Source organism: Tamandua tetradactyla, chromosome 12 (genome assembly GCF_023851605.1).
Source record: "Tamandua tetradactyla isolate mTamTet1 chromosome 12, mTamTet1.pri, whole genome shotgun sequence".
Lineage (NCBI taxonomy): Eukaryota > Metazoa > Chordata > Mammalia > Pilosa > Myrmecophagidae > Tamandua > Tamandua tetradactyla.
In genome coordinates, this window is record NC_135338.1 from 99,313,284 (window position 1) to 99,336,218 (window position 22,935).

The 22,935-nt window shown below is 51.7% G+C and overlaps 1 protein-coding gene across 1 annotated transcript in view; it reads left to right on the top strand.

The window, feature by feature from the left end:
- Window positions 1-5,475: 5,475 nt before the first annotated feature.
- Window positions 5,476-22,935, top strand: part of SLC28A1 (solute carrier family 28 member 1) — a 40,866-nt gene continuing 23,406 nt past the window's right edge. Inside the window, exons 1-9 of the mRNA XM_077122329.1 lie at window positions 5,476-5,559; window positions 6,280-6,391; window positions 7,743-7,825; window positions 8,001-8,117; window positions 8,407-8,498; window positions 12,490-12,673; window positions 19,224-19,365; window positions 20,556-20,669; window positions 22,035-22,112. Of these exons, the coding sequence (XP_076978444.1) occupies window positions 6,296-6,391; window positions 7,743-7,825; window positions 8,001-8,117; window positions 8,407-8,498; window positions 12,490-12,673; window positions 19,224-19,365; window positions 20,556-20,669; window positions 22,035-22,112 (906 nt within the window). The 5' untranslated portion in view covers window positions 5,476-5,559; window positions 6,280-6,295. The remainder of the gene's footprint in view (window positions 5,560-6,279; window positions 6,392-7,742; window positions 7,826-8,000; window positions 8,118-8,406; window positions 8,499-12,489; window positions 12,674-19,223; window positions 19,366-20,555; window positions 20,670-22,034; window positions 22,113-22,935) is intronic.

The following is a 22,935-nucleotide window of genomic DNA, read 5'->3' on the forward strand; positions in this document are numbered from 1 at the left end:
AGTTGTAAATGTACTTCTAGGCTTTGAGACACTGAGTTATATGAGCCTCAGCTGGCATTTCCCTAGAACTTTGGGTACCTCTGTGGCACCTAAGACTCAGAGTTGGAGCTCTGCAACCTCGACAGTCAGCATCGCTACATACAATAACAGTTACAGTAACAGGAAAAGAGATCAGTCCTCAGTGAGAGTTCAAAGCGGAGCCGATCTGGCTGCTTCTAATGTAAATCCGAGCACAGGGTAAAAGATGACGGTGTTTGGACTCTAGGCGCTCACCCACTGTGTAAGTCCAAAGGCAGAGAGGCTTCTGTGAGACACAATCTAAATCAGCCTTTCTGGAGAGACCATCTGGAGTCCAGAATGTGAACCTTGTAATTCTGTATAGCTTAATGTAATGCCAGGACACATCTCAGACCATGGCGGGCTGATAATTAAAAAGTATTGGTAGAGAGGGTGCAAGGGGAGTTCAGTGGTAGAATTCTTGCCTGCCACGCGAGAGACCTGGGTTTGATTCCCAGTCCATGCACTTCCCAAAAAACAAACAAACAAACAAAAAACCAACCAACTAAACAAACAAACAAATTGCATTCAAGAAATGGTGCAGCAGTAATAGGACAGCCAGGTGGAAAAACAGTGACTGCAACCCAGCATACAACATACAAAAAGAGTTTTGGTAGAGGCCCTTGAGGGTCCCAAGAAAAAAAATGGAAAGATTAAACTTTCCCATCTGAAAAGTGCCAGGTACCCTCTCAACCATTAGGGACTCCCAAGGAAATGGGCCAAGCCCTTGATTTTTAAGCTTGCCCTTATAAACTTATTTCTGTAGCAGAGAGGCTAAGGCTACCTGTGGCAGCCTGAGAGCTGTTTCCAGGAAACCTCTTCTGTTGCTCAGATGGGGCCTCTCTGTCTTTAAGTCTAACTGCAAGTGAAATCATTGCCCTCCTCTACATGGGACATATGTCCAGGGGTGAACCCGGACCTGGCACTGTGAGATCAACAATGCCATCTTGACCAAAAGGGAGAAAAGAAGTATAACAAATAAGAAATCAGTGGCTGAGAGAGTTCAAATAGAGTCGAGAGGCTATTCTGGAGGTCACTCTTATGCAAGCTTCAGCTGGATATTGCTAATTGCCATGGTTTGCCAACCCCCAACCAACATCATTCCCGTTAACTCTAAAGAATATCTACAACTCTGACTGAGATTCTACAAAAGTTTCATGCGCTAAGTTTACTTCCCTGAAACCTGTAACCTCCAGAGCGTTCCTAGGCCAGATAAGTCCTGAAACCCAGAGGAGCCAGCTTCTCCAAGAACATCACCTATTCCATCCCCATCCCATATTGTCAGCACCCCTTTCCAACATGAAAAAGTTAGATTGGGTGTAGCCCAAAGACCCCTAAAGATTGGGAGAGGGATCAAGGAGAAGGTAGAATTATAACAGAGAAAACAGGATGTAACAAATAAGTCTGACTGCTGAATCATTATATTGATATTTCTTTTAGTTTCCAGTAATTTGGAGCAGCTAGAAGGAAAAACCTAAAATTGTGGAATTGTAACCTGTACCAAACTTTGAAATCTGTTCTGTAATTACTTCTTAAAATATACTTTGAAAATTATTGCTTTACAAATATATATTTATATATAAAGAAATATAACATATATATGTTATATTTCGCAATACAAAGCATTAAAAAAAATTCCAGCTTTCCAGTGGTGGGGGGAAAAAAAAGATCAAGGGCTTGACCTATTAATTTGGGAGTCCTTAGTGTTTGAGAGACTTTCGGGGGGTTCCCAGGTGCCAAACTTTCATTGTTCCATATTTTTTCTCCTGTCCCTCAAAGGACTTCACCACTACTTTCTAATTATCTGCCTTTGGGGAGGATTTTAACTTCCTGAGATCATTGCGTTTCTATAACATTTCAGTGCTTAGCAATACACGCGTAATGCTTTGGTAACAGAATGACAAGGAAAAAGTGTTTTTAAAAAGAGGGGGTTGGTGCCTAGAGAACTGGATATCCATATGCAAAAGAATGAAAGAGGACCAGTATCTCATACCCTATACAAAAGTTAACTCAAAATGGATCAAAGATCTAAACATCAGGTCTAGGACCATAAAACAATTAGAGGAAAATGTAGGGAAATATCTTATAAATCTTATAATTGGAGGTGGTTTTATAGACCTTACACCTAAAGCAAGAGCACTGAAGAAAGAAAGAAATAAATGGGAGCTCCTCAAAATTAAACACTTTTGTGCATCAAAGAACTTCAGCAAGAAAGTAAAAAGACAGCCTACACAATGGGAGACAATATTTGGAAACGACATATCAGATAAAGGTCTAGTATCCAGAATTTATAAAGAGATTGTCACTCAACAACAAAAAGACAGCCAATCCAATTACAAAATGGGAAAATGACTTGAACAGATACTTCTCAGAAGAGGAAATATAAATGGCCAAAAGGCACATGAAGAGATGCTCAATGTCCCTGGCCATTAGAGAAACGCAAATCAAAACCACAATGAGATATCATCTCACACCCACCAGAATGGCCATTATCAACAAAACAGAAAATGACAAGTGCTGGAGAGGATGTGGAGAAAGAGGCACACATTCATTGTTGGTGGGAATGTCAAATGGTGCAACCGCTGTGGAAGGCAGTTTGGCGGTTCCTCAAAAAGCTGAATATAGAATTGCCATATGACCCAGCAATATCATTGCTAGGTATCTACTCAAAGGACTTAAGGGCAAAGACACAAACGGACATTTGCACACCAATGTTTATAGCAGCATTTTTTACAATTGCAAAGAGATGGAAACAGCCAAAATGTCCATCAACAGACGAGTGGCTAAACAAACTGTGGTACATACATACGATGGAATATTATGCAGCTTTAAGACAGGATAAACTTATGAAGTATGTAATAACATGGATGGACCTAGAGAACATTATGCTGAGTGAGTCTAGCCAAAAACTAAAGGACAAATACTGTATGGTCCCACTGATGTGAACCGACATTCGAGAATAAACTTGGAATATGTCATTGGTAACAGAGACCAGCAGGAGTTAGAAATAGGGTAAGATAGTGGGTAATTGGAGCTGAAGGGATACAGGTTGTGCAACAGGACTGGATACAAAAACTCAGAAATGGACAGCACAATACTACCTAACTGTAATGTAATTATGTTAAAACACTGAATGAAGCTGCTTGTGACAATGATAGAGGGAGGAGGGCTGGGGACATAAATGAAATCAGAAAGAAAGATAGATGTTAAAGATCGAGATGGTATAATCTAGGAATGCCTAGAGTGTATAATAATAGTGAAATGTACAATGTACAAATTTTAAAAATGTTTTTGCATGAGGAAGAACAAAGGAATGTCATTATTGCAGGGTGCTGAAAATAGATGGTAATTAATGTTTTAAAATGTCACCTTATGTGTGAGACTAAAGCAAAAATGTTTATTTGTTACAAAATTTATATTTTGACTAGTGCATTTCCTAATATAACTTATGTAGATAGTTTGATTGAACGCCATAAGTACTTGGAATCTCAGGTAGGACATGAGATTTTGTTGGTTTGTCCAGAGTGGTGCCCCGATGAATCCCAGAGCGATTCAATCAGTGAGTGGAAAAGTATTTGCAAAGCCCCCTTTGGGGAATGGTGAGAACGGGGAGAAATTCAACTTCCCCAAGTTGAATTCTTGATATTCTCACAAGCAGTGTGGATAACCAAAGCTATAGGCTGAGCCCCCAGTCTTGGGGTTTGTTCATATGAAACTTAACCCCACAAAGGATAGGTCAAGTCTACTTAAGATTTAGGCCTAAGAGTCACCCCGAAGAGAGCCTCTTTTGTTGCTCAGATGTGGCCTCTCTCTCCAGCCAACATGACGAGCAGTCTCACCACCCTACCCCTCTCTGCGTGGGACATGACTCCTAGGGGTGTGGACCTTCCTGGCAACGTGGGATAGAGATCCTGGAATGAACTGAGACTTAGCATCAAGGGATTGAGAAAAACCCTAGAATGACCTGAGAATTAACATCAAGGGATTGAGAGAACCTTCTCAACCAGAAGGGGGAAGAGTGAAATGAGACTAAGTGTCAATGGCTGAGAGATTCCAAACAGAGTAGCGAGGTTATCCTGGAGGTTATTCTTACGCATGAAGTAGATATCACCTTGTTGTTCAAGATGTAGTGGAGAGGCTGGAGGGAACTGCCTGAAAATGTAGAGCTGTGTTCCAGTAGCCATGTTTCTTGATGATGATTGAACAATGATATAGCTTTCACAATAAGACTCTGTGATTGTGAAAACCTTGTGTCTGATGCTCCTTTTATCTACTATATCAACAGGCGAGTAGAACATGTGGAATAAAAATAAATAATAGGAGGAACAAATGTTAAAATAAATTTAGTTTGAAATGCTAGTGATAAATGAAAGCAAGGGGTAAGGGGTATGTTATGTATAATCTTTTTTTCTGTTATCGTTTTATTTCTTTTTCTTTTGTCTTTTAATTTCTTTTTCTAAATCGATGCAAATCTTCTAAGAAATGATGTGATGATATCAAATGATGTTGATGATATCAACTATGTGATGATATTGAGGATTGCTGATTGTATATGTAGAATGGAATGATATGTTAATATTTTGGTTTGTTAATTTTTTAAATTAATAAATAAAAAAATTAAAAAAAAAAAGAAAGTAAGGAAGATACTGAAAAAAAAAAAAAAAGAGAGAGAGAGGGTGCCCCTGCCCTCCATGCATTGTTTCCAAATTTCCCAAACAACCAGAGTGTGCTGGTAATTCCTCACTCTCGGCTACCAGGAAGTATTTATGCATCATTAAAGATTTTCCCCTGAGTGTGTAGGATTAATTATTACAGAGGTATTGTTAATCCTGTCAGATAAGTTTAATGCTTAGTTGGAGGCTTGAAAACATAAACAGGTTATCCACTGACGTCACACTGTTTAGGCCTTCGTTTTAAAAAAAATTGAAATGAGGGGGATTGTGCAATTTTTTTTTTCTGTAACTGTATGAATGCTTTGATCTAAAACATTTCTTCTGATTTGCTGTTTTAATTACTGATCCAATGAGAAAAGGACACTGGGTGTGATGCAAAATGAAAGATAAATGCAGGATCCAAAAAACAGAGAAGCTTGGAGGACAGGTGTAAGAAGCAGCTGTGGAAGGAGAGGAGGGGGTGTGAGAATAACTAAGGTGGGCTTCCTGGAGGAGGGGGGCCTGGAGCAGGTGAGATTGGGAGCAGGTGAGAGTGGAGAGGAAGGGATCTCACGGGGAAAGACAGAGCCAGGCTGGGGGCAGGGGCTGCAGCGGGTGGGGCCTGGAGTGCCCCAGCCCAGCCCCCCCGCCCCTCCCCTGGGAAGGCTGGGTCTCTGCCTGTGCCCATGTCCGATGCCCAGGACGGGGCACGCCCAGCCTACTCTAGCTCTGGACTCTGCCCAGCAATTTCCTGCTGTGAGGAGGAGACCGGCCCAAGCACAAGCAGTTTGGACTCGCGGGACCACAGCAGTGGATGCCTCCGAGCTGCTGCCGTGACTTACACACCACAGTACGTGAGTAGGGGGTTGTACCTCCTCTGTGCCCGCGGCGCGTGCCCACGTGTGCATGGGGAGCTGGGCCGGGGTGCGGCCGCCCGTGTGGGGTCTGCAGCGTGAGAGGTCAGCCAAGGGGGGCGGGGGGGCAGGGGGCTCTCTGGACTCAGTGACAAATGAGTTCAAGCCTGTGGACGGGCTGCAGGAGGTGAAGAGTGAGCGGGGTGTGTGTGCACGTGTGTGTGTGCGTGTGTGCACATGCGTGTGTGCGTGTGTGTGTGCATGCGTGCGTGTAAGATTTCTTGTAACCGAAGTGTCTAGGTCGAGACCCGGTTCTGGGCACTGCTGGATCTGGGGACTAGAATGAGGCCTTAGGGGTGCCGTGTCCCCCTCTCAGGACAGTGTGATGCAGCAAGGACATCACTTTATAGCCGAGCCTTAAGCATTTCATGGAGAGCGATGGACGCTAGGGCCTCGCTTCAGAAGTGTGTCTACATCAGACGCGTAATTCCTTACTTTCCTTCCCTGTGAAACGGGCAGCATTTGATCTGCTCCTGGCGGACCTCCCAGGGTTTGTGAAGAACTGCCTGCAGGGGCTCTGAGGCGCGGAAGCGAGGTGTCGGGCCCCTGGGTGAGGACAGCCCAGGCCGTGGCCCCGGCCCTGCCTCCTCTTTCCCAGGCCCAGGACGGTCCTGCCCGGCCTGCCCCCCGTTCTGAGCCCTGACTTTGTCTTTCAGCTGGAAGGTCTGGCCCATGGAGGAAGACACGCCGAGACAAAGAGAGGCCACCACGCTCCCGCCTGTGGCCTGCAGCCTGGAGAACAGGGGGGCCGAGTCCCTGGAAAGCCTGGTCCGTGCCCCTCCCCCTCCACAGCTCAGCCTTCCTTTTCGCGCCTCCTCTTCTACCCCCTCCCACCTCCTCTGGGTCCTCTTAGGAAACGCCCAAGGGTTGCGCTCCCCAGCCCTTAGCACCTTTCACTTCCCTCACTAAATGTTCACTGGGCACCCCGCATGTGCTAACATGGCCTGACTGGCCAGGGGGGTCTCCGTATGGAGGATAGCTGAGCTGTGACCTAAGGAGTGGCAGGAGGAGCCTGGAGATGGGCCTATGGAGACCTCGTCTTCTGAGGAAGTCGCAGCCATCAGGAAGCTCACAGTGCTGTCCCTGCTCCAGGAAGGCCAGGTTGAGGCCCTGCCACCCATAATTCTGAGGCCTAATTTCACACCCCTCTCCCTACCACTTCTCCTGACAAGCCCTTCCCTGCACTGCACAAGGCAAGCCAGCCATGCTGTAATCTGCAGGATGTCACTCCTAGAGAACACCCCATGGAGAATGCATACCTGGAGGACACCTCCATGGAGAATTGTACGCCTAGAAAACACCTCCATGGAGAATTGTATGTCTGTAAAACACCTTCTTGGAGAATGGCATGCCTGGAGAACACCTCCATAGACAGTGGCAGGCTGGAGGACATCTCCATGGAGATAGCACACCTGGAGAAGACCTCCATGGAGAATGACACACCTGGAGGACACTTCCATAGACAGTGGCGCACTGGAGGGCACCTCCATTGAGAATGACACACTAAAGACCACCCCAATGGAGAATGGCCCCCCTGAAGAACACCTGCTTGGAGAATGGTATGCCTGGAGAACACCTGCATGAAGGATGGCACGCCTGGGGAACACCTGCATGGAGAACAGCATGCCTGGGGAACACCTGCTTGGAGAACAGCATGCCTGGGGAACACCTGCATGAAGGATGGCACGCCTGGGGAACACCTGCATGGAGAACAGCATGCCTGGGGAACACCTGCTTGGAGAACAGCATGCCTGGGGAACACCTGCATGGAGAATGGCAAGCACCTCAAGGAGAATGGCACACCTGGAAAACACCTCCATGGAGGGGTTGTGGTGGCCCTGCCTGGACCTTCCAGCACATCCCCCCCAGCCACCAGTCTTGAGGCCTCCCTCCTGCAAACCATGAGCCCCCTGAGGGCGGGGATGTGTCTGCACAGAACCCAGCACACAGTAGGCCTTAATGCATATTTTGCAGCATTTACATTGTCCTCCAATGATTTCTTGTGCAAAAGTCCCTCCCCTTTCCCCTCCCCCACACCTGGGTACCTGTGGGCTCTAGGGGCGGCCAGGGGCTCCCCCTGCCCCTGCCGGGCGCTGGCTGACTTGGTCTCTCTGGGCAGGAGGGAGACGGGACCCAGGGCACCGAGTGGAACCAGGCAGTGGGTGGCTGGAGCACGGCAGGGCTGGAGAACGTCCCCAGATGGTAGGTGACTCCCGAGGGAGCTGGGCCCGCCTTGGGGGAGCCACTGGGGGAGCAGGGAGGGGAACGTGGCCCCGATGGTTACAGAAGGCTCCCTGGAACCCGTGCAGAGGAAGGGCAGCGTGCTTTAGCCATTGCCGGCCCTAGGCCCCCTGGCTCTGCTGGCCTCCGTCTCCAGGTGGGCCAGGCTGGAGGGGCCCAACCTGTTCCTAAGGCCGCCGAGAAGCGGCTCCAGCCAGCTGCGCTTTCCTGCCTGTGTCTTTGACAAGCTGTGCCCTCCCCTGCCCCTACCCCGGTGACAACCCTGCCCAGGGCTTGGGAGGGAACCAACTGGGGGAAAAGGGAAGAAGAACTTTCCCAACATACAGAAATGCACAAAAACACGAGGTGTCTTTCCCCCACTGTCCTGGTTCCACCTGTCCTGCTCCCCCGGCTTCCAGCCCTCTGAGCTGTCAAGGCCAGGGCCCACTCCTCATGTCTCCATCTTCATGGGGACTAGCTGAGTGGCTTCCACCCAGAGGGTCGAGGATCCCCACTGGGTGGTTCTGGGGGGACCCCTGCGCACTGCACCGTCCTCCCCCCAGGAGGAGCCTGCTGCAGGGCACGAGAGTGAGACACTTCTGCAGGGAGCACGTGCAGCTCTTCCGATGGACCCTCGTAGGCCTGCTCTGCACTGGTGAGCCCAGGCCCCCGCCCGGGAGGGAGCCCCCACCCCCGCCAACCACATTCCACGCCCCTCAGCAGCCACCCCTGCGGCTATAGGGCAGGGCCGCTCACCTACCCGATAACTCAGTGTCAGTTCAGGGCCGGCTCCTGGGCCAAGTGCAGGGGCATCAGAATTGATTCGGACCAGATCTTCTTCCCAAGATTAGTAAGGGAGAGGAAATTACGTGGAAAGATTATTTCCACGTAAATGCAGTCAGCCATCTGGGAGAAGAAAGGAGGGTTAGGGAATGATCAGGGAGGACTTTCAGGAGGAGGTGGCATTTGAGTCTTCTAGGTTGAGTAGGAGCTAGCCAGGTAGCAGGAAAGATGATAAGGAGTGGGAAAGGCATCCTAGACAAGGGGTGCCAGGGGATGAGGCTGGAGGGATAGGAAAGGGCCAGGTGTGGGGGATGAGGAGAGGACATGCTCAGGGACTTGGATTTTACCCACAAGGGCAGAACAAGACATTGAAGGTTAAACAAGGAAGTATCAAGGTCAGGTTCACCTTGTGGGACCTGGAAAAGGCAGGCAGGAAGGATAGGGAGAGGAGGCATGGACTGCCTCAGTGCATGCATGAAATGATGAGGTGGTGAAAGATGAAAGGGGATGGCCTTGAGAAATTCCTTGGAAACCATGCCAGCTAAGCTTGGAGACTGGTTGAGTGTGCAGGGCGGAGGCCCTGGAGGCCGGATGACGCCAGGTTTCTACCTGGGTGACTGTGACACACGGCGCCCTCCAGAGAGCGAGAACCCGGAGGGGGAGGTGGTCTGGAAGGATGACGAGCTGTTTTGGACAGTTTGTTGGAGGTGCTGCTTCCGGGCCATCCAGGAAGACAGGGGATTTCCTAGGGACACTTGGAGAATGAATTGAGACGTGGGACAATGTTTTGGTTTGCTAACGCTGCCAGAATGCAATGTACTAGAAATGGGTTGGCTTTTTCAAGGGGGCTTTATTAGATTACAAATTTACTGTTCTAAGTCCATGAAAATGTCCAAATTAAGGCATCAGGAGGAAGATACTTTCTCTGAGGAAAAGCTGCTGGCATCGAGGTTCCTCTGTCAGGTGGCGACGTCTGCCTTTCTCTCCTGGGTCTGGTTTCAGTGGCTGTCTCCAGATGTCTTTGGGTGTCTCTCCCTCAGTTTCTCTGGGCTCTCTAAGTGTCATCTGTTCATCCTCTCATCGACAACCCCAGCAATTAGGCTCACCTGGAATGGGCTGGGTCCCATCTCCATGGAAATGACCTAATCAAAAGGTCCCACCCAACAATAGGGCTGCTCCCGCAGGGACCGATTAAGAGAACGTGGCCTTTTCTGGGGGACACCAGCACAGGCAAGGCCAGCAGCCTGGGGACCAGCCACACAGAAGGGGCTGGCAGAGGAAGAGGGGCCCTGAAGGGGCTGCCGAGGCATAGGGGAGGCGGTGCTGCAGGAGGCCAGGGGCTGGGTTAGCCTCAGAGCCAAGGGAGAAGGAGTTTCGGAAAGGAGGGGCAGATCGAGAGCACCTTTGCAGTAGTAGGACCGGGGGGATGCAAAGGAACAGTGCCCCTTGGATTTAGGGACAAGGAGGCCATCGGTGGCTTCGTGTACCTTCCTAAGCTGGATTGGAATGAACGGGAGGTGAGGCAGTGTAGACAGCACTTTCAAAAAAGTTTTCTGAGAAGGGGGAGGGTGTGAAAAAATGTCGAGGATGGGGTGTGTTTGTACGGCAAACACCCGCCCGTTTAGGAGCTGGGGTGGGGTGCTTGTAGAAAGAGTCGGGGGGCTGGAGCTGCCGGGTGACTGACGGAGCTGGGCCCCTGGGGCGGGAAGGGGGCTCCGGGCCCGGGTGGAGGCCAGGGGTTCAGGAACCACAGCTGGAGGTAAGGAGATGGGGGCAGGGGGGCAGCAGCAGCCCCGTCTCCCGGCTGGTCCCCCACAGTCTCCTTGTTGAGCGAGGGCCCGAGAAGCCCAAGCCTTCCTGGGTCTCGACGACCTTCTCTGCGGCCCTCACCTCCGTTCAGACTCGGACTTGCTTCTCTTGAAGAAATGGTGTAATGAACATGACCTATGGCAGCCTGCCCCACCTCCGTCCCGGCCGAGAGGAGCCGTCCTCCCGCTGCTAGGCTGCCCCGCATAGTTCACGCGGCTTTCCCCGTGCGGGGGCGGCTGTGGCTCTGTCGCGTGCATGTCTCTGCTGCCGCGTGTCCCTTCCAAGGGCGCCATGTGACAGAGCAGTGAAGCTCGAGCCTCCGTCCCTGGTGTCCGAGCAGCGGCCACGGTGTCACCTCACGTGGTCCCCACAGGTGGCAGAGGTGGCCCCGGCAGCGTCAGCCTGGCGGGGACCTGTCTCAGAAGCGTGTGGCCTTGCCCGGGGTTCCCACCGAAGCCCCAGGGGGGTCTCTGAGTCGGGGGCAGGCCCCGGGCCCAGGGGCCACTCCCAGGAGCAGCGACACCCTATCCCCAGAGGGCCGAGTGGCTTCCAGGAGGGGTCACCCCACCAGACCCCTTGTCCCCTGAAGCCTTGTCACCCACGGTCATTCCCAGGTCCTCAGCCGAGGGGCGCAGAGTAGGGCTGCAGGCCCCCCGCCACCCTGCCACCCCATGCTGCCACGAGCCCATAGGGACAACATGGCATCCAGGCCACTGGGGACTGACGGGGGAGCAGCCGCCCCGGGGCCCCTAGCCCGGCGCCCCTAGCCCGGCACCCCCGGCCCAGCCCAGCACCCCAGCCCAGCCCAGCACCCCCAGCCCTGCATCCCCGGCCCAGCCCAGCACCCCAGCCCAGCCCAGCACCCCCGGCCCAGCCCAGGACCCCAGCCCAGCCCAGCACCCCCGGCCCTGCATCCCCGGCCCAGCACCCCCAGCCCAGCCCAGCACCCCCGGCCCAGCACCCCCGGCCCAGCCCAGCACCCCGGCCCAGCCCAGCATCTCCGGGAGCCCCAGCCCCATCCCTGAGGGGGGCACTTTAGCCTTTATAACCTGCCTTGTTCTCGGCCTTAAGCTCATCACCCACTGGGTAACAAGGGGCACCTTTCGGTTAGTTTGGAGGAGCCCCTCACCCTTCACCCAGGGCCCCGGGGGCCTCTGCCAGCCTCGAGCCTCCGGTGTGTGCCGATGTCCCCTCTCCAGCTGCCCAAGGCCTGTGTCCTTGCAGGGCCAAGTGGGACCCCGAAAGCTCTTGAAGTCTGTGCCTGCCCACATCCCGTGGGCGCCCCTCACTCTGAAACCTTGGGGCGTCTCTGGGCTCCCACCTGCAGGCAGGGGCACGTGTGGACCAGCACCTCCCACCCAGCTGGGCGCGGGTCCCATGCACCACCAGCCCCCGAGCAGAGGCCGGGCCTGACATCTGCCCCCAGGGTTCACACCCACATTTTTCATCCTGGCTGATAAGTCCTTTCCCAGCGATTGGGCTTTAGAAATTCAAAGGCTGGGAGAGACGTCTCCCCTCTGTCTTCTGCTCGCACTCTCCTTTCTTGAAACACAGGCGCAGGCTGGCTCAGCCGCTTGAAGGGGAGAAGGGCAAAGAGGAGAAGGAAATCCCAGGAGTGACGCTGTCAATGAGTAATAGTTCAGAATAGGATCGAGGCATGCACGTGGGGACTCCGTCCTGGGGTAGCGGACTCCCCGTGCCCTCCATGGAGTCCGGGGTGGCCCCAGGACCTAGCACAGGCCGCGTGGACGCCCAGAGGTGCCTGCTGCCTCGCCCCTGGACACACCTCAGGGCCTCCTTCCATGGCTCCTCCCTCGCACTTGGTCAGCATTCTACAGCCTGTAAAGTCCCTCCACGCATCCCGTCAGGTAATTCCGTAACAACTTCTGACATAGTAGGGATGCTCGTTCCCATTTCCAGATGAAGATACTGAGGCTCAGACAGGTCCAGAGATTTTGCTACCTCCCACAGTCTGGGTGGAATTGGGTGGAGCCGGGGGTCCTGGAGAGGCCCGTATCACAGCAGACCCTTCTCTTTCTCACCTCACCTCCTAGCATATGCAGCCTTCCTGCTGGTCGCCTGCCTCCTGAATTTCCAGAGGGCCCTGGCACTGCTTATCCTCACCTGTGTGGTCCTCGCCTTCCTGGCATACAGCTTGCTGAAGAGGCTGCTGGGGCCAAAAGTGATGAGGTGTGTCCGGCCTCTTGGGAATTCCCGCCTGAACCTCTGGCTTAAGAGGTGAGTGAGCCCCGAGCCCTGGGGCGGGGGCGGGAGGTGGCACACTGGCTGCAGGCTGGGGGGCTAGCTCCCAGGTCACAGCAGGGCTGGGTAAGGGGCTGCCATTCTTGGCCCAAGAGGGGCTCCTGTGTCATGAAAAACATGCCCTGTCTTGCTGCCTTCTGGGAGCAACCCAGGGTTGCTGGGTGGCTTCACCAGGCTCCAACTTTGTGGAGTTCCTTTCTGATTCTCTGCTCCAGCTACAACAGGTGGCTCTGACAGCCGAGGGCAGGATTCAACAGTTTCCTTACTTCAGAGTGCCCGGCCCAGCAAAGCAGGCAGGCCTGGAAGATGCTCTTATCAGACCACCTGGGGCACCAGGGGATGTACAGTGCCAGGGCCACCCCCAGAGTCTGCTCTGGCAGGCTGGTGTGCACATACCCCCCGGGGGTGCTGATGTAGCCAGCCAAATCCCTGGATCACAGTTCGGGAACCCCTGGGGGCAAGGGATTTGAATAGACATTTCTCCTATGATATACAAATGGCCAATGAGCACATGAAAGGATGTTCGGCATCACTAGCCAACGAGACCCTACTTCACAGATACTGGGATGGCTGGAGTCAAAAAGTTATCTACTAACAAGCAGTGGGGGGATGCGGAGAAGCCAGAACCTTCACATGCTGCTGGTAGGAATGTAAAATGGTGCAGCCACTTCTGAGTCTGTTCCTCAAATGATTCAAGACAGAGTTACCATTTGGCCCAAAATTCCACTCCTAGATTTGTATTCAAGAGAAATGAAAACTTGCCTCCATGCAAAAAATTGTACATGAATGTTCACAGCGGCATTATTCATAATAGCCAAAAGATGGAACCATCTGTGCCAGTTTTAAAGTATTATGTAACCCCAGAAAAAAAACATGTTTTAATCCTGAGCCAATCTTGTGGGGGTAACCATTTCTTTGAATACTGATTCAATACTGTAGGTTGGAAACTCTTGCTTAAATTATCTCCATAAAGATGTGACAGGCCCAGTTTTGGGTATGATCTTTTTATTATATGGAGACATGACTCCACCCATTCCAGGTGGGACTTGATTAGTTTACTGGAATACTTTAAAAGAAGAACATTTTGGAGAGAGTCAGAAACGACAGAAGGCTCAGAGCTGACAGAGCAGATATAGATGCTTGAAGAATAGTTGTTTCAGAGAACAGAGACGTGGATGTTTGGAGGTGTGTGGAGCCAAGCAGATGTCACCATGAGATGTTAAGCAAGCCAGAACCTGGAGGGAGCCAAGGAGTGCCCTTTTCATATCATGAAAGCCAGCCCCAGGGAAGCAAAGAGCAAAGCAAAGAGGAACACCTACAGGAACAGAGGCTGAAAGCAGTGGAGCCCAATAGCAAGGGACAAGTAGATGCCAGCCACATAACTACCCAGCTTACAGAGCTGTTCCTAACCCATCGACCTTCCTTGAATTAAGGTACCTTGCTCTGGATGCCTTAGTTTGGACATTTTTATAGGCTTAGAACCGTAGGTTTATAACTTATTAAATTCCCTTTTTAAAAAGCCATTCCAGTTCTGATATATTGCATTCTGGCAGTTGGCAAACTAATACACCATCTAAATGTCCATCAACTGACAAAAACATGAGACAATGTGATATGTTCATACAAAGGAATAATATTCAACCATAAAAAGGAATGAAGTATAATGTATGCTACAACATGGATGACTCCTGAAACATTACGCTAGCAAAAGAAGCCAGATATAAAAGACCACATATTATATGATCCTATTGATATGAAAATCCAAAATAGGAAAATCTACAGAGACAGAAAGTGGATGAGTGGTTATTTAGGGATGGGGTGGTGGTCGTGGGACGGATGGGTGGGGAGGTGATAGCTAAATTGTACAGGGTTCTTACTGAGGTGATGCTAATGTTCTAAAATTGGTTATGGTGATGACTGCAACACAGCTGAGAGTCTACAAAAACCCACTGAATTGTATATTTTATATGGAGAATTATATTTCAATAAAACTGTTAAAAATAGCTGTGTACTGTAAACTGTAAAGTTACCATTAAAACAACTCAACAAGGAATTTTAGCCAATAAGTCAATGAAGAAGATAAAGTAGAATCATTAAAAAGCTGTCAATTTGAAAAAGATAGAAAACCAGCAAAAAGGGAAAAAAGAACAAAGGGACAAATACAAAATAAATCTCAAGATGGTAGGGTTAAACATAACCATATCAATTATAATCGATTAAATATAAGCAGTCTAAACACTCCCAATTAAAAGGCAGATTGGATTAAAAAAAGCAAGACCCAAGTGTATGCTGCCTACAAGAAATTCACTTAAATATATAGATACAATGGGTTAAAATGAAAAGGATAGAAAAAGACATATGATGCTAACACTAATCAAAAGAAAGCTGCGGTGGCTGCGTTAATATAAGACAATGTAGATTTCAGAGCAAAGAATATTACCAGGTATCAAGGGGTCAAGAGAAAGTAGGAAACCTTAATTTTTATGTACATCATAAACAGAGCTTCCAAAAACATATATAATAATAAAAGGTGTGAAACTGAACCACTGTAGGGCCGGAGGGTCCCACAGCTGAAAAGTATAAGGAAAAGAGGGCACTGAGGGGGAGAATTTAAACAAAGTGTAGAGCTGAGGAGAAAATGCTGCATAAAAAGAAAGAGAACAAATTAAGATTCCCAGAGAAGGAACAGAGGAAAGGAAGCTTTCTCCTGGAGACGAAACAATTCCACAAAAAGTACAACCTTAAAAATTGTACTGCTTATTCAGGGCAAGGAACAGATGAAGATGAGCTGAGCAGAGCTGAGTGGTCAGTCACAGGCTGCTCTAAAGGTCTGGGGAAAGTTAGAGCAAGTGCCAAAGAAGAACCTTAACACAAAGCCAATTAACAATAAAACTCTAGGCAGGAGGGAGAAACTGACCTTCAGAGTCAGCACATCAACATAATCAGAGGCCTCCAAAATCACAAGCCATGCTAAAAACAGGAAGATTTGGAACAAGTCAAAACTTCAGAGGATACAGAATTTGGAACGAATCAAAGGAGTTCAAACAAATCTCCTAAATCAGTTCAAGGAGATGAAAAAAAAATATGAATAAGGAGCTAAAGTATATTAAGAAACAATGTGGTCATGAAGAATATGAAGTTTTAAAAAGAAACATAACAGAAATCACGGGGTTGAAAGGAACACTAATAGAGGTTAAAATAATACTCGAGGCAGACAACAGCAGATGTAAACAGGCAGAAGAATGAATCAGTGAATTAGAAGACTGGACAATCAAAATCACACAGTCAGGAAAGCAGAGAAAGGACGGGAAACGTGAGCAGTGTCTCGGGGATTTGAGTGACGGCATGAAACACACGAGCACACCTGTCAAAGGCGTCCCAGAGGAGAGAGAAGGGGGAAGGTGCAGAAAGAATCGCTGAGGGAAAACGAGCTGCAAACTCCCCAACTCCTATGAAACACAGGAATATACATGTTTAACTTGTTTGGCATTGCTGTTTAGTCTGATTTCAAAGTTTTGGAAGTGGCATGGTGATGTTAGCACATTATTCTGAGTATAATTAATAGCATTGAATTACATATGTCAATGTGGTTAAAACAGGAAAGTTTAGGTTGTTTATATGTTACTAGAATAAGAATTAAAAGATAAAACTAGGATTATATAATAAACTGAACCCAATTTTAAATGACAGACTATACTATATTACAAGTATAAAAATATTCTTTCATGAATTATAACAAATGTACCACACTAATAGAAGGTATTAATATTAGGGTGGTAAATGAGGAAAAAAATATACAATGTAAACTGTGGACTATAGTTAATAGTTCAATTTTAATATTTTAATCAATTGTAACAAAAGTATCACACTATTGCAATGTGTGAACAATAGGGGGTACATGGGAATGCTGTGATTTTTACATGATTTTTCTGTAAACCCACACATCTCCAATTAAAAAAATTAAATAATAAAAAAGTTAAGAACTTCTGTTCTTCATATGACTCAAGAGAATGAAAGATAAGCCACAACTACGAGAAGAAAGGTTTGCAAATCACATATCTGATGAAGGACTTACATATATAAAGAACTCTCAAAAATCAATCATAAGAAAAGAAACAACCCAATTTAAGAATAGTTCAACATTTGAACTGACGATTCACCAAGGGAGAGATAGGAATGGCAAAGGAGCATTGTGGAATGTTCAACATCATTAGTCATTAGGGAAATACAAATTAAAACCACAAAGAGTCACACACCTAATAGAATGGCTAAAACTCAAAAGACCAACCAGACCAAGTATTTCCAAGGATGTGGAGGAACTGAAATTCATGCATGGCTGGTGGGAATTTAAAATCATACAGTCACTTTGGCAAAGAATTTGTCAGTTAGTTCCTTATAAAGTTAGACCGACTCTATAATCCAGCCATTGTACTCGCAGGTACTTATCTGGGGAAATGAAGGCACATGTGTCCCTACAAAGACATGTCCGTGAATGTCTGACTCTTCCAAGCCATTTATCTGGAATAGCTAAACACTGGAAAAGAATGTAATCTCCAAAACCACTGAGTTGATAAACAAATTGAGTCATTATCCACACACTGGACATTTCTCAACTATACCAAGGAATGAAAAACTGATGACATGACATGGATGAATCTTGAAATAGTTATGCTGAGGGAGGTGGTGGATGCAAAAGAGGATGGACTGAAGAATGAGCGCGCCCTCTCCAAGCAGCCCCCAGGACAGCCTCCTGGCTCCCGCAGACCATCCATGGTGAGAGGGCATCTTTCTTTCTTTAACTTTTTCCCCCATGCAATTTGATCTCAATGCCTGTCATCTCGGTCTCCGTCCTCTCCTCTCTGTCTGCCGGGGGTGCGGGCAGGTGGCGTGTACTCGCTGGCCTCTGGCGGCCGGGTCTGGCCCGGGGAAGCCCACCCTCCTGCTCGCCCCCCTGCTGGAGTCCAGAGGGCCTGGCAGCGGGCGTGACCTCCGGACACGGGACTTGGTCTTAGCTGTGACAGTTCCCCTTTAAAACCTCGCCAGAATTCAGGTCACACAGTGTCTTGTTTTCTGACTCTGCCTTGCTGCTGCCAACTCTTTTTGGGCATTTCAGGCAAAGGAAGTGAAAAGAAAAAAGATGGTGAAACTCAGGGAAAGGAGCCTAAAATTGGAATAAGTCCTGGGTTGTTCTTTCCTCTTTTTCTTAAGCAAGCTTGCATTTTATTCTTAACTGTATTGGAAATTAAAGCAGTCTTTTTAACATGGAAAAGGGGAAAAAGAAACCACCAGGGAAAAGAGCATCTACTATAGATTCCATTTATAGAAAATCCTAGAAAATGCAAACTAATAAGTTGTTACCTGGGGGCTGTGGCGTGGCAGGCAAGGGTTTGAGATGAGCCCGAGGAGACTTGTGGTTGAGGGATGTGTGCACTGCTTGATTGTGGCAATGGCTTCAGGGTGGATACATATGCCTAAACTTATCAAATTGTGTGCTTTTAGCAGGCAGCTTACTATATGCAAATTATACCTCTAGCAAAGATCTTAAACTTAACCCCAAAATCATGCCTTTAGATTTTTAAAAATTGAGTCACTTCAAAAAAAGTAGTAAGTAGAAGGATGTACAGGAGGCATAAAGACAAGGCACAAACTGGGCACGGGCTGGGGTGACAGGAGCTTGCGCAGCGTGAGCAGAATGAGGAGTTGACTGTGGGTGAGCCTGCTTGGGCCGGGTGACTGTCACCTCTAAGAAATGCAGTGAAAACAGCAGACCTGGCAGCCAGAGTGCTGGGTTAAAATCTCACCTCTGCCACTTTCTGGCCGGGTGGCCTTGGGCAGGACATTTAAGTGCTTTGTGCCTCAGTGTCCTAACCCCTGAAAGAAGGGCAGTAACCGTCTGTATCTCAGAAAGTTGTGTGGATTCAGGGAGGGCATCCATATAAATCACCTGGCCTGCCGCCTGGCATGACGTGTTTGCCCCGTGGACCCTGGCTGTCATCACGATTCCCAGTGAGCCAGTGACCAGCTCGGGCCTGGAACTCAGGCCCGACTTTATGCCCAGATCTGGGGCTTGCACATGTCAGCCTGCCTCCTGGACAAGCCCCAGTCCCAGCGATGGGAGAGTTGTCACCAAGTTTGTCCCCAGACCTTGGTCACTTGTTCTGAGTGGACGTGACTGCTTTTGGGCTGTTGGGGAGCAAAGCCCACGGCCCGCAGCCCTCAGCCCTAGGCCCAGCAGACGCCCCTCTGCCTGGCCAGGTCAGAGGCTGGGCTGCGCTCAGCATCAGATAGGGGTGGGAATTCTTGGCCTTTAATGGAACCTGGGCAGTGTCCTGTGTGCTACGCACACGTGCTCATATTCAATTCTCTCTGCAGCTTAAGAATCGAAATCTTTGGCCCCATTTTTCCAGTGAGGAAACTGAGACTCAGAGAGGCTGGGTGGTCAGCCCAAGGTCACACAGTGAGATTGCTCCCCTCCCCACCTCGGGCTGCAGAGCAGAGGCTGAGGGGGTGGCTCTCCTTCCCCCAGGGGCCTGGCCCTGGCCGCCGCGCTCAGCCTCCTCCTGTGGCTGCTCCTGGACACGTTCCGGCGGCCCGAGCAGCTGGTGTCCTTCGCCGGGATCTGCGTGTTCATCGCCTTCCTCTTCGCCTGCTCCAAGCACCACCGCGCAGTGAGTGCTCAGCGGGCCGACCCCGGGCTGGGCAGGGCAGGTGCGCGCTGGGGAGCCAGACCCCCGGGGGGCTAGTGAAGGCAGGGCGGGGCCAGCAGGTGAGGCCCGCAAGGTGGGGTTGGTGGAGGGGGCCTGGCCCTCTGTGCCCGGGGGGCACTCGTTCCCTTGGGGGCACAGCCTCTGCCCAGGCCGAGCCCTTCCCCAGGTGCGCAGGTTCCCAAGCGCCCCGAGAAGAAGAGGGGCCGGAACTCCAGAGGGGCCAGGGGTGTCCTGTGTCCTTACCCTAAAATCGTGGTTCTCAAAGTCGGGTCCCCAGGCCCCCAGTGTCACCATCACCTGGGAACTCGTTAGAAACACAGATGCTCAGGCCCCTCGCAGGCCCACAGACCAGAACCTCTGGGGGTGGGACCCAGCGCTCTGTGGTTAAATGGGCCCGGGTAACGGAGACGCGGGCTCGGGCACCCACCTGCCCTGCCTGCTTGTGGAAGCATTGCACTGCAGCCCCTTCCCTCTCTGCCTCCTCAGTGAGCACCCGCCTCCACTGTCAGGACCCAGCCCTGCCGAGTGGGTGCGAACGCCAACCACTACCCCAGGCTATAGTGCAGCCTCTGCCGTGTCCCTGTGCGTGGGAATCCCCACCAAGGAATCCGGAGGGGTTGAGGGGGTTGCCAGAGACCGGCAGACCAGGCCAGGCCAGCTCCTCTGCCAGGTTGAAGGGTGCTGTGCTGGGGAGTGAGGGCAGAGGCTGGGGCCTACCCTGTGGGGAGACACCGAGGGTCCCTGAACCAGAGAGAAGCTGGGTCTGGGGCAGCCGGCACCCGAGTCCTGTGGCCACCACTCCGCCCTCCACCCAGGGACGACCTGGACCAAGTGCCAAGACTAAGGGGTGATTCAGAGTCATGGCAGCTGTGGCTAGAGCTCCCCACGCCTGCCCGTCTCCCCCAGTCCATGGCTGCAAAGCTCAGAGCTCCCCATACCTGCCCGTCTCCCCCAGTCCGTGGCTACCGAGAGCTACAGCATCTCCTGAACCCAGAGGGTCTGACAAGTGACCGCAGGCGCAGTGTGGGGTCTGGCCCCCACTCTGCAGGCAGGCCTAAGCCCCTGGCAGCCCATGCCCCCTGCCCTCACCCCAGTCCATTCCTCTGGAACCCCTAAGGTGCTGAGCTCTCAGGACCCTCTGTTGGTGGCAGGTGTCCTGGCGGGCTGTGTCCTGGGGCCTTGGTCTCCAGTTTGCACTTGGGCTCTTTGTCATCCGCACGGAACCAGGATTTGTGGCATTCCAGTGGCTGGGCAACCAGATCCAGGTAATGGGCTGTGGAAAGGGTGGGGTCTCGGGGGACTCCCCTGGCAAGGGACTGCCCATCCACTGCTGCCTCCTTGGCCCGGCCCCGCAGCGTCCTCTCGGGCTGGGCCGATGTGGAGAGTCTTAGAACAGGGAAGGCTTTAGGGTCCCTGGACATGTGGCCCTTGGTTGTTCTTAGTGATCTGGACCTTGTTGAAGCTGAAAGGACACGATTGCCTTTTTAAAATATAAGGTGTGAAGACAGAGACGTGTTTCCCCTCCCTCTCGCCATCCTGCATCGCCACGCGTCCCTGTGTGGGGCCATCTGTGCCCGGCCAGTGCCCCCACCGACGCCAAGAGTGCTGTTCCCGCCCCGCCACCCCTGGGCCCCCTGGGCATGAGGAGCCCCGGGTCCCTGGATCAGGACCTGATGCTGGTGTCCCGGGGGTGGGGGGTCCCGACCCCGAGACCCTGGGGCAGGGTGGGGCCACAACATCCTGCGGGGGTGAGGAGGTCCACCTGGGACACGCCCACGCGACCCCCCATTTGCTTCTCCCACTGTCCTTTCCTGACTGTCCGCACAATGCACAGCTCAGAGAACGTCCTTGCGTATGTTGAGAAGATGTCTCCTCTGGAGGACGTGATAGGGCAGGACCTAGGACTGGCTTCTCCCTCCCTGTGCCCGAAGGCACCCAGCCCTGCAAGGCTCAGGGGTGGGGTGCTCGGAGAGGTGCTCCATCCTGCATGCCAGGCTGTCTGGGCCAGAAGAGCCTGAGGCTTGGGCAACCCTTCCCCTGTGGGCACCCCTTCCCCTGAGGGCACCCTTCCCATCTTGCTCTCCGTCCCCTCTGGCACCCCTTCCCTCTGGCACCCCTTCCCTCTGGTATCCCCTCCCCACTGGGCACCCCCCTCCTCCGGCACTCCATCCCCTCTGGGCACCCCTTCCCCTCTGACACCCCTTCCCTCTGGTATCCCCTCCCCACTGGACACCCCCCCTCCTCTGGCACTCCATCCCCTCTGGGCACCCCTTCCCCTCTGGCACTCCATCCCCTCTGACACCCCGTCCCCTCTGGCACTCCGTCCCCTCTGGCACCCCGTCCCCTCTGGCACCCCTTCCCTCTGGTATCCCCTCCCCACTGGGCAACCCCCTCCTCTGGCACTCCATCCCCTCTGGGCACCCCTTCCCCTCTGGCACCCCGTCCCCTCTGGCACTCCATCCCCTCTGGCACCCCCTCCCTTCTGGCACCCCTTCTCTCTGGCTAGGCCCTAGGCTGAGGGAAGCCCACGGAGCAGGCAGGTGCCTCCAGCCAACGGCAACCTCTCTGGCTTCCACCTCCCTCTCCCCTCCCTGCTTCATTCCATGTTTCTGTTTCTTTTTTCTGCTTAGATCTTCCTGAGCTACACCGAGGCCGGCTCCCGCTTCGTGTTTGGGGACACCCTGGTCACAGATGCCTTTGCCTTCCAGGTGAGCCTTGGGGCTGAGGGCCCTGCAGCAGCTCCGGCCCAGCTGCCCCCAGCGGGCAAGGCCAGGCCTGGGGCCGGGTGGGGTTACTGCGGGGTTCATGAAGCTTCAGCCCCAGGGCCCGGGGCAAGACCCCAGTTGCGTGTTCACCGGGTGATAGGTGCTTGTGACATTTGCAAAAGTAAGCTCTTACTGCGCTGTTTTTCTCAAAGACAGCCCCCAAATTAGTGTTGTTTGGAGTCTGAGGACAGGAAGCTGGGCCTGGGGCCGGGGAAAGGGATGGCCCTGTTGTACCCTTGGCTCCTGATATGCTGCCCAGACCCTTGGCCCGTAAAGGGTAGTTTCCAGGGACCCGCAGGATCCTCTCAGGGCCCCTCAAGGCCCCCCACAGGCCCCCTCCGCCAGGAAGCCTGCCCTGCCTGGGCCCATCCCGCCCCCATGTCCAGCCCCCTGTAACTGAGTGCGCACCTACTGTCACATGGAATATTACAGAGGAAACCGAGGCAAGGACTCTGCTCTGCTGAGACCTTGCTGTCTAACGGTGGAGACCCAACCCTAATTTAAAACGGGCAGCAGTTGAGCCACACCTGTGCACTCCTGCTGCCGGCTCGGCTCGTAGGGGGCCGGGGCTCCTTCTGCCCTCGCCCACGGCCCACCCCAGCACTGGCAGCCCTTTTGTCCTGCTCGGCTCCTCCTCCGTGAGATGAACTCAGGCTTGTGCTCCCCTCCAAGTGCCAGATGGGGAGAAGGGCTGCTCCCCGCTGGCTACCCTGGGCCTCTGCACTGCTGGCTGAGCCCGGCCCGGATTCCTGGGGTGTCCGCTTTT